Source organism: Sceloporus undulatus, chromosome 9 (genome assembly GCF_019175285.1).
Source record: "Sceloporus undulatus isolate JIND9_A2432 ecotype Alabama chromosome 9, SceUnd_v1.1, whole genome shotgun sequence".
Taxonomy (NCBI): Eukaryota; Metazoa; Chordata; class Lepidosauria; order Squamata; family Phrynosomatidae; genus Sceloporus; species Sceloporus undulatus.
In genome coordinates, this window is record NC_056530.1 from 1,599,115 (window position 1) to 1,610,039 (window position 10,925).

The window sequence follows — 10,925 nt, forward strand, 5'->3', positions numbered from 1 at the left end:
CAATGTCTGGAACACAAAGCTTGGAGATGTCTTCTATATACTGTGAATAGTCCCTCTTCACTCTCTTCTCCCTGGGCAGAAATATCTAGATTCATAGAATCATAGGAAGAGACCACAAGGGCCTTCTAGTTCAACCCCTGCCATGCAGGAATACACCATAAAAGCACTCCTGACAGATGCCAATCCAGCCTTTGTTTAAAAACCTCCAAAGAAGGACACTCCACCACACTCCAAAGCAGCATGTTCCACTATCGGACAACTCTTACTGTCAGGAACTTCTTCCTAATGGCTGGGTAGAATCTCTTTTCTTGTAGTTTGAATCTATTGCTCCTTGTCCTAGTGTCTGGAACAGCAGAAAACAAGCTTGCTCCATCCTCAATACGACATCCCTTCTAATATTTAAACATGGCTATCACGACAAACCCAGCACCCTAAGCTGATCCTCATAGGGCATGGTTTCCAGACATAAATCATGTCCAGGTTTTTCATCTCTTCAGCATCAATATAAGACATTTTGATGTTTGAGGTGAATGACAGGATGTTCTTCACCAACTACAATTTCACATACAGAAATGAACTGGACCGGCAACACAGTAGGTCACATAATTGCTACCTCTGGACTAGATGAACTCTTAGGTCTGTTCTGGCTCTTATTGGGGGCCCCCTACCTCATAACAACCTCTGAATGTCCATTATATGATCCTGGTTTGTCATATCTCAGAATTTCCTACCTGATACTCACCCAAGCTTGTTGGCAGGGGAACCCATTGTGTTGCCAGGGTGCCCAGGTTTCTTGTTCCTCTTCAAAAAATGAAGCAGTCTACTCACTATGTGCTTCCCTTGACTTTTAGATTGGAAGGGGACAGTAAAAAGGAAAACTTCAAACCCCAAGTCTCAACTCTTCGGATCAAGTCAGAGAATGGGGAGAAGACATACGTCATCAAAATGGCATTCACAGAGACCATTGGAGACCTGCGGCGGCATCTTGCCCAGAGCAGGTAAAAATTACTATCATTTTGGCAGATCCAGAGAAGGCATTTCATTGTGGAAGAGCCTCCTCTCTGATTTCCCTATCCTAAACCCCAGATTTTCCAACTAGATTGGTTTTTACTATTAAGCAAATTGGAAAGGGGGGGGGGGTGATGCATGGTTTGGTTTACTGCATTCGTTTAAGTTGATTATGGAGAAGGTTGTAGAAGAACTGAGGAAGAAGGATGGGCTTGCAAAGCAGGATGTATAGTATAGGTTTGTGGCCTAGAGGCTAAAGCAAAAGCTTTTGGGGTTGTAACTTCCAGATTGTGGGGAGGAACAAAGCAGGCTGAACTGTGTTTAAAAATCTGTGGCACTGGGAAAATTGAGATTCCATGAAGGTATTTGGGTTCCTGGCTCAGCTACACGTAAGTTCTTCACTAGTATTTCTTGTCCTTACTTGCTGGCTGCTTGGTTTTCCTTCTACATGACCTCTTTTACCTTCTCCACATTTGGCTGCAGCTTTGCATGGAGAATTGAATAAAGTGAGATCATGTGCCCTCATGTCAGCTGCTTCCACCTTGACATTCCCTTCACCAGGGTATGACTGCTTTTTAAATAAGAGTTAAAGTGCAGTACTTGCATTGACCTATGGATAAGCTGAATTGGGTTTTTTGGGGGTCAGTTTTTTAACTAACATTTTTAGACTTATACATGAGTATAACAGTATACTCTAAAGCATTTGGATTCTGAAGTAGAATTTTACTTTCAGTGGGCGAGTTGAACTTGGGTACTTTACATTCCACACCCGGATAAAAGACGTTAAAAAAATGTGACTATTTATCTTGACTCATAATTACAAGCATCATTCTGCTCTTTTCTAGGGGAGAAGAGGTGGAACCATATGACATTTTCAGCACTTTTCCTAAACAGGTGTATAATGACAACTCTATGACCCTGGAAGAATGTGGGCTGGTCCCTAATGCCTTCCTTCTGCTGCGGAAAAAGATTCCTTCAACAAAACAAAGGGAACAGCTGTAATGGGTCACAGTGGATGGTTCATCAGGCTTGGCTGCCACTCAACTGGGAAGTAGTGTGCCTTCTTCTCTTACCTGGACATAGCTCTCCTGTCAGCAATAGAAAGGGCATACTCTATGGTCAGATACAACTAGGGCAGACCCAATGTAGAAACTGGGGCAGAGTGGCTCACCTTTCCACCTACATGCCTTCATGGCTGTTCATTATGCCAAAGGGAAAGAAGGAAAGGAAATTAGGCTTGAAAGCATAGATTCCTCCTCCTTTTGTTAGCCTACCTGCATGGAGTAAGTGCAGATCCAGCTTGCCACATCTAGAAAATAATTCCAGTTCCCAAGGCATTAATACACACTGCCCTTCATAAAGCTCCAGAAACATTAGGGAAAGCACAATTGGTTTAATGGTGCTAGCATGTGAATTTTTTGTCCCCATCGCCAAGCGTCTGCAAAATGTGTCACCAAGGTGAAAGTTGTTACCATGCTCTGGTTTTCCCAGGCCACACATCAAGAGTATACTCTCAGCCTATTTTTTGTATCTGGTAGGCTTATGTGCACCTCTGATACAAGCTCATTATCCAATCTATATTATGGAAAAGCTCACTGGAAACCTTTGGCCTTTCCTGAAGAATGGCTAAATATCCTACTGTTTAAACTGTTGCTGAAAAGGCAACTCAAGAGTTTACAAGTTCTTTCTACTTCATGCTTGGCTTGCAAGCTGGGGAATATTTGCCCCTCCTGATTATTTTTGGACTATAAATCCATGATGCCTCATCAATGGCTACTGATGGGCATTGTAGTACAACATCAGGATGACCCCGTTTCCCCATTGTTGGGTAAAAAGTTAGCCATCCGCTTCAGATAATGTCTCCTTCTGTGGCCTCATGAAAATCTCCTGCAGTTAAAACTAGCCTGATACTTGGTACCTTGATGGTAGACAGTGTCCCTCACTTTGCCTTTTCTAAGGCTACAACGAAGTCCAGCTTGCTTTTTTTCTTCAGGAGCAATTTTGTGCCAACTTCATCCAGTGTTTTGAAGGAGCTCATCCTGTTTAGTTCTCTCTCCTTGTGATTAGTTTTCCACCCCAGAGATGTCTAGTGGTTGTAAAAAGAGGCAGGCAGACATTCAACCCTCCAAATTTTAGGTTGCAACCCCCATCCACCTCATTCCTTTCATGCTCTGCCCTCACAGGCTTATACGGGGGTAGAATGGTATGTGTGCTTGGTCCCTCTGTCTGTCTAGAATTCATTTCATGTAGAAAACTAGCCGGCAGGGAATTAGTAGTAACACTTTGCAATACTTCCCCTGCACTATTACCTTTCCATATGCAGGCTCTTTCTTATACTTAGGGAGGATTTAAACATCCAATTCCTTTTCCCTGGCTCCCTCTCCTGCCTTAAGTTGCAACCTGTCCTGCTCTATGAAGGCTATGCCTGATGCTTTTTTCCTAAATTTTAAAACCTAATCTAATTGCTATGTATCCATGACTTTCTTATCTACTTGTATGTTCCTTGTAGCATGCCATAAACACAAATAGCTCGCCAATAGTTCTGCACACCACTGCAGCAAAAGCTTAAATCCTTTTGCCCATCATCATTCTCTAAGTGCCTTTCCTATGTAACCAAAATGACACTTTTTCACACAGTGTATAGTAAAATTGTGGAACCTGCTGCCAGTAGTTGCAGTGATGGCTGCTAATTTGGATGGATTTTTAAAAAGAACTAAGTAAATTAGTGAAGGGGGCCATCATTATTTCTTAGTCAGCATGGTTACGTGTTACCTTCAGTATCAGAGGCGATATTTTTCTGTACATCAGTTGCTGGTGAGTGTGACATGGATGGTGCAATTGCAGTCATGTTACCCGTGGGCAACTGACTGGCCATGTGAACAAAATATTGGATTATATACATCTTTTATTGTAACATGGCTGCTCTTAGAGGAGTATCCTGAAAAAGGATAGAGCACTCCAAACTGCAACATTTTTTTGCAAGTGCTACTAATACACCAGCTGAAATTCTAATATAATTTACTATTTTCCCTATGAGGGTGGGAAGGCAACACCCTAAACCAAATGTGGATAAGAAATTGAGGTCCTCTGTTGCTAATCACAATCGAATTTATGCCTGCCATCATTTTTATCTATAGGTAACCGACCCACACATAGAATGAGTCAATTATTCTTGCTATTGAGAGTGACAAGCAGCAACCAGGTTTATGGTCATGTTAACTCCTAAACAGAGAGCAATTTTATCTCAGCAAACATGGGATTCAGTGTTTATGGCTTTCAAAGTTCATCCTTTAAAAAAGCCCAGAAAAAACCCTCCTCCCAGTTGGTTACAGGGATGCCATTTTCCTTCCTGCCATTTTAGATATTCTCATCAACATCTGAGGCAACTGTGCTCAAACCTATCCTAAGCTTCCTGTAGAGCAGTAGCACTCATTTTTGTGCTGAGCTGAACAATCAATGTACCTACTAAGAGCTGGAAAATGGACTTCTGAATCAATATATAAAGGGTACTTAATTTTTATCTTAGACACACAGACAAAGCCACAGCAGAGGTTTTTAGCAACATTTAATAGCATCTCAGAAGAGATGGCTGCTTACAAATTGCTTTTAGCAAGAAAAAAAAATACAAACAAAAATGCACTTGGTCCATGTTTGCAAAAGGCCAGTTCCACTTGGGAAAGTGTGAAACGGCTGATGCAAGAGCAGACCTCAGATCACACGCACTTCTCTCTTCACCTGGTGAGTTTTCCCACTGAGGGGCGAGAATGCAATAATGGAATATAAGATCTGCTCTTCCCAGCTTCTGGAAAACCACTTTCCTAAGAGAACCTGAGCTGCACTGAAGTAGTTTTAAGACAGATATGTATGCACGCCCATCCCATTTGACTGGCTGAAAAAGAAACTTCGACACACAGGCTTGTGCAGTGCTTTTGCATTGCTGTTTAACAAAAATAAGAGCAGGTGTGTCTGCTACTCTTGTTTCCTGGGTAGGAATGACAAATGAAGTGCAGAAACCAGCGTTTGCACATTGAAGGGCAATTGGTGATAAGAGAGAAGGCAGCTGTGGCCCACCCTTTTCCTCTCAAGGGCAGGTTCACCTTGAGAAAGATTTTTTATTATTATTAAAGAGAGAGGTTGAGGAAACCTCTGTTTTCTGATGTCCTTGAGTGGAAGATTTCTCTATCCACAGAGGCACGAGGAACAAGGCTCAGCTGCATTCAAAGGAAGCTGCAAAGTCTTGAGATCAGACTGAGAGTAAAGCAGGCAACAAAACTCAGAGGCAGCTGTTGGGGTGGGGGGATTTGCAGAAGGCAAGGAGAGGATTGCCAATGGTTTTGGGGAGGCGGAGGGGCTATGAGATGATCCATTTGGAATGTAGACTTGAAAGTCCAGGATAAAGGAGTTTTTGGAAAAGAAAGGAAAAGGACAGGGTTGGGGGAAAGGCCCATGCTCAGGCTAACTTCAGGAATTCCTGCAGAGTGTTCTGTTCCACTGCTTCCACAAAGAGTTCGTAGTCCTGCGGGTGGGAGAAGCAAGGGGGGAAAAACACAAAAACAGGGTCAGAAACAATATAAAACAAGCCTGCCTCAGCTACTCTCACATGCCATTCTCTCACTCTTTAAGGACTTAGGCCAAGTACCAAACTGGAAATCTGTCACCAGGCAGAGAATAGTAATGTATTCAACCATGTCTAATATAATCTTAGGTGATGAGCCATGGCAACATACCCTTTTGCACCCAAACCATGAGAAAGGGAGTTATCACAGATGACCATGTGGGTAGAATCCTGTGGGTGACAGAATGTTGGCGACCTCAGTGTGTGTACTTTTGAGGCCACTGCAGAAGGAGGTATCCAGTACCTCTTCTCATAATGTTTTTCACCCTGGGTGTGCAAAAGCATGTCTTTCTTAGCTACCATAAAGTATTAGGGAAGAGGTACCCAGAAGAGAAACTGCTCCTTTTTTCCCAGGTGTGTAAGGGGAAAAGTGTCTAGGGGCATCCTTGCAGCCAGTCAGTGACGGAGCTAACAGAGCAGTGCTCCAATGCACAGGCCGCTGTTGCATACCTTACTTCCCTCCAATGACTGATGTTAAGCATCATTAAGACTTAATGCTCTGCCAGAAAATTACTTGGACTTTAGCCTATAAATGCATTATAATCTGGAATGCTCGTGTTATGTATTACAAATACAAACCCCATTCTAGAGGACCCCTTTCCTTTTTCAGTTGGGGTTTCCTGGGGAGCAGGGAAAGACTCACTGTGATGCCACAGATCGCCATTCCAATTTAGATCAGGCCTAGCTGGCTGCCCTCCAACCTTTAGGAGTGGTTCTCTACCTGGCACTGGCCCAAAGGGACAGTTCAGCTTCGCTCTGGCTCAGGCACCACTCTTCTCTCAAAAGGACCTTGGCCAGTGTCCTTTCCATTTCCTCATCTATCAACAAGCCACTTTGGAACAAGCTCATCCACCCAACTTCCCTTGGTAAAGCCTAATACATAGCACAGCGTATATTTTGAAGCATTTTGCAAGAGGCAGAAACAGCTAAGAAAAATAGCAGGGCTGTCCAGATTTTAGGCTGAGCCTTACAAGGCAGCAGACCCATTCCACTTTCTTCCGACCTGCAATGCAGCATTTTTAAAAGCTATTAATAAACACGAACAGGGGAATGTGGAAAAAGTAAATCTGGATTTACTGGTAGCTATCTGAATGATTTGCAGTAAATGTCCAGTTTCTTAGCAACAGAAATAAAAATTACTCAATTGTTGCCCTAAATTTATATTGATGAAGCAAGGAAAGTTTGGACTAAAAAAAGGAGTTTTATCTTTGCATGGATGATTGGTTAGCAGGTTATCATTCTAGAAGTACCCAACTTTTAGTGCTCAAAGCTGGATAGATGACTTCTCCATGTCTGGGACTACAACCCGCATCATCTCTAGCCAGCCCTTATCTACTCCATCTGATGAATAGGATATATACATGTCTCTGTGGTGACCTCATAAATTTCACAAGGTGTTTTTAGGCAAGGAAAACATAGAGGTGGTTTTGCCATTTCTTTCCTGCTTACAGCTCCTGATATTCATTGGTGATCTCAATGTATGACTGACCCTTCTTAGCTTCCAAGATCAGATCTGGTACCCTTAGGGTACTTTGGAAATATTAGGAATTTTGACAGATCACTCTCATGGTGGTCAGCAGAGCTGAAATAAAACCAGCTCAAAAGCAACCAGTCAGTTCTGGAGATGAGGAACACTGGCTGAGAGAGAGACAATGAGCAGCCATGGAAGTCTTTTATTTTGTTGAAATGTTGCTTGTTCTTATGAATGCATCCAAATCAAAAAGATCCAACTGATCATACCTAGACCTCTACCAGCAATACCTGATGTACTTTATGCCCACTTTGGAGGTAGGGAGACAGTCATCTGAATGTTGTTGGCAAAGCCTGGCTAGAGTAGATCCAATTATAAATTACTGAATGGTGAGTAAACACACAGATAAATCCTATGTAGTCAATGTATCTACTTTAGTTGGTCCAAACAACAGGATTCAAGCTGGTTTATGCAAACCAAGTTTACTTTATAAGTTATGGGCAACCTTCTGCCCTGAGACTGTCCAGGGACCACACTGACTAACAAAAATGGCTCCCCAAAACAGAAACCCACTTACAGCTTTTAAAGATAAGTGGGCTGAGATCCTGCTTTGTAAACTATGTTGGCAGGGCCCCATCATCATAGTTGTATCTTACCATCCCTCTCCAAACCTACCTTTTTAGCTTGGCAGTTCCCTGACAGAAGTGTTTCCAAAGTGCTGGAGTTCAGGTCACTGGGAAATGCCATCTACCATGTTCTCCTGATCATGGGATGTGTTGTGAACCTGCAGCAAGAGAGATCTGTCTAGGTCCTGCCACCACTGCTTCTTCCAAGGTACCTTGTGACTAGGAGAGTGCTGCAGATGCCATTTTCCAGTGCCCTGATTTCCAGTGCCTTGGAAATGCTTCAGTCTGGGTGCTGCAAGGCTGCAAAGGTAGCTTTTGGGAACACATTTAGTCAAAGGCAACTAAAAACATGAATCTTCTGCTATTACGAGATTACAGCTCCAGTTTCCAGTCTTATAACTGCTGGGCAGGGTGCCAACCATCTTTTTTTATGGTGAACAATACTGGGTGTGTGCACAACCTGCTTTTAAAAAACAAACTCCTAGAAGCTTCCTGAAGAAGAATTCGGCTTTGATTTTAGCCAAAAGAGGAGGCAGTCCAGAGAGTATGGTGGAACTGAGGATTGTAAGACAGCCAGTAATGGTATGAGTGCTGGTCTACGACTGGAGACCAGGCTTCAAAAACCCATTGGTGACCTTGGGCAAGTCACACTCAGCCTCAGAGGATGGCAATAGCAAACCACTTCTGCAGAAACTTGCCAAGAAAAGCCTACAATAGGTTTGCCTTAGGGTTGTCGTAAATTGAAAACGGCTTGGATGCACACAACAACAACAACAACAACAACAACAACAGGAGGGCGAGGGCCTGGGCCCCACTGCCAGCCCTGTTGAATGTGCACACAGGCCAGGTTTGTACTGAAGGCTTCTTGTTCCAAGTTAATGAGTCTGTAGTTTGTATAGGCTACATTTAAGAGGAAGAAACTGGCAAAACCACCCCTGAGGATCCTTGCCTGAGGAAACCCTATGAAAGTTGTGGGGTCGTCAGCAGGTGACTTGAAGGCACAAACACTTCCAGCAAAAGTCAAATCGATATAAAAATTTCCATCTGTTACATACATACACATAAATCCGATGTCATGCCTCTTATTGTGTGACTAGGTCAATGGAGGAGGCAGAGGGCTATCATAGGGCTACCATTTTGTTAAAACAATCATAGCTGCCAGTGGTTTGAGTGTTGGACTACAACTCGAGACCAGAGTTTGGTTCCTAGCTCAGCCATGACACCTACTGAGTGACCTTGGGCAAGTCACTCTCTCTCAGCCTCAGGGGAAGGCCACAGCAAACCTCTGAACCAATTCTGCCAAGAAAATCCTACAATAGGTTCGCCTTAGGGCAAGGTGACCAGATGCCCTCACCACAGAGGAGGACAAGGCACAGGAAAATCTAGGATATTCAAGAAAAACAACATTGCCAAACAAAAGTGAAAAAAATAACAACAATACACATACAAATGTAAATTCATGCTTCTTAGTCATGCTCAAAATGGAGGACATTTTGGAATCCCTCTTCTGGACAGAAGCCTGAAATGTAGAGCATGTCCAGGAAAGGAAGGAAGTCTGGTCACCTTCCCTTAGGGTTGCCATAAGTTGGAAACAACTTGAAGGCACACACAACAAAGGAGACAGACACATCATCTCCCCTTCACTCACCCCACAGTAGTGGTCCCCATTGAAAATCTGGGGAGGAATGGCTTTGGGGTTGCCAGATTTGGTCCTCATCTCTTCCCGCAAGGTATTATCCTGGGAGATGTCCACAAGATTGTATTTGATGTTCTTCCCATCCAAGATTCTGGTCACTTCGCTCTGCTGGGATTTAATCTGTGGAAGAGACAAAGACCCAAGCAGATGTGATGGGGAGGGAGGAACAACAACAGGAACAACAACAACAACAGTGGGCCCTTGGTATCCACTGGGGTTTAGTTTCAGAGCCTTCCATGGATTCCAAAATCTATTGATGTGTAAGTCCCATTAAATAACAATAATAGTGAACCTTTTATAAAAAGATTTGCTTTGCATAATTTATATATATATTTAAAAGAATTTCAAGCTGTGGATGAATGAATCCATGGATAAAAAAATCTGTGGATATGGAGGGCTGACTGTGATGATGATACAGTGGGCCCTTGTTATCCGCTGGGGTTTGGTTCCAGGATCCTTGTGGATACCAAAATCTGTGGATGCTCAAGTCCCATTAAATATAATAATGGTGTCCTTTATATCAAATGGTTTGTTGCTTGAATCTGTGAATAAAAAAGTGGATATGGAGGGATGACTGTGATGATGATGATGATGATGATGATGATGATACAGTGGGCCCTTTGGTGTCTCTTAGATCAAATGGCAAAATCAAGGTTTGTTTTGTGTAATTTATATAGTATTTAAAATATTTTCAAGCCATGGATGCACCGAATCCCTGGATTTAAAAAATCCATGGGTATGGAAGGCTAATAATAATAATAATAATAATAATAATAATAATAATAATAATAATAATAATAACGCTACAGTAGGCCCTTTGGTATCTCTCATATCAAATGGCAAAATCATGGTTTGCTTTGTGCAATTGATATAGTTTGGAATTTAAAAAATCCAGGGATATGGAGGGCTGACTGATGATGATGATGATGACGACAACGACAACAACACAGTGGGCCCTTGTGTGTCTCTTACAAAAAAAGGCAAAATCAAGGTTTGCTTTGTCCAATTTATATAGTATTCAAAATATTTTCAAGCCATGGATGCATTAAATCCCTGGATTTAAAAACCCATGGATATGGAGGGATGAGGATGATGATAATAATACTGTAATACAGTAGGCCCTTAGTATCTGCTGGGGTTTGGTTGCAGGACTCCCCATTGATAGCAAAATCTGGGGGTGCTCAAGTCCCATTAAATCCAATAATGGTGTCCCTTAGATCAAATGCCCAAAACCAAGGTTTGCTTTGTTCAGTTTATATGCTTTAAAAAAATATTTTCAAGCCATGGAAGCACTGAGTCTCTGGATTTATAAACATCCAGGAATATGGAGGGCTGATGACAATGACAGCAACAACAATAGTAATAATAATAATACAGTGGGCCCCTTGGAGTGTCTTAGATCAAATGCCAAAAACCAAGGTTTGCTTTGTGCAATATATATATACACACTCACACACACACACACAAGCCATGGAAGCATTGAGTCCAAGGGATGTGAGGGGCTGGCAA

At 42.5% G+C, this 10,925-nt stretch overlaps 2 protein-coding genes across 3 annotated transcripts in view; one reads left to right on the forward strand and one right to left on the reverse strand.

Annotated features, from left to right (window-relative positions):
• Positions 1-4,519, forward strand: part of UBXN11 (UBX domain protein 11) — a 29,868-nt gene extending 25,349 nt beyond the window's left edge. For both annotated transcript variants that reach the window (XM_042440430.1, XM_042440432.1), the window contains 2 exons: positions 852-998; positions 1,854-4,519. In XM_042440430.1, the coding sequence (XP_042296364.1) occupies positions 852-998; positions 1,854-2,010 (304 nt within the window). In that variant the 3' untranslated portion in view covers positions 2,011-4,519. The remainder of the gene's footprint in view (positions 1-851; positions 999-1,853) is intronic.
• Positions 4,520-4,556: 37 nt separating this feature from the next.
• The window catches only part of SH3BGRL3 (SH3 domain binding glutamate rich protein like 3), a 6,909-nt gene continuing 540 nt past the window's right edge, over positions 4,557-10,925 (reverse strand). Inside the window, exons 2-3 of the mRNA XM_042440433.1 lie at positions 9,369-9,536; positions 4,557-5,524 (exon numbers count right to left, since the gene is read on the reverse strand). Of these exons, the coding sequence (XP_042296367.1) occupies positions 5,459-5,524; positions 9,369-9,536 (234 nt within the window). The 3' untranslated portion in view covers positions 4,557-5,458. The remainder of the gene's footprint in view (positions 5,525-9,368; positions 9,537-10,925) is intronic.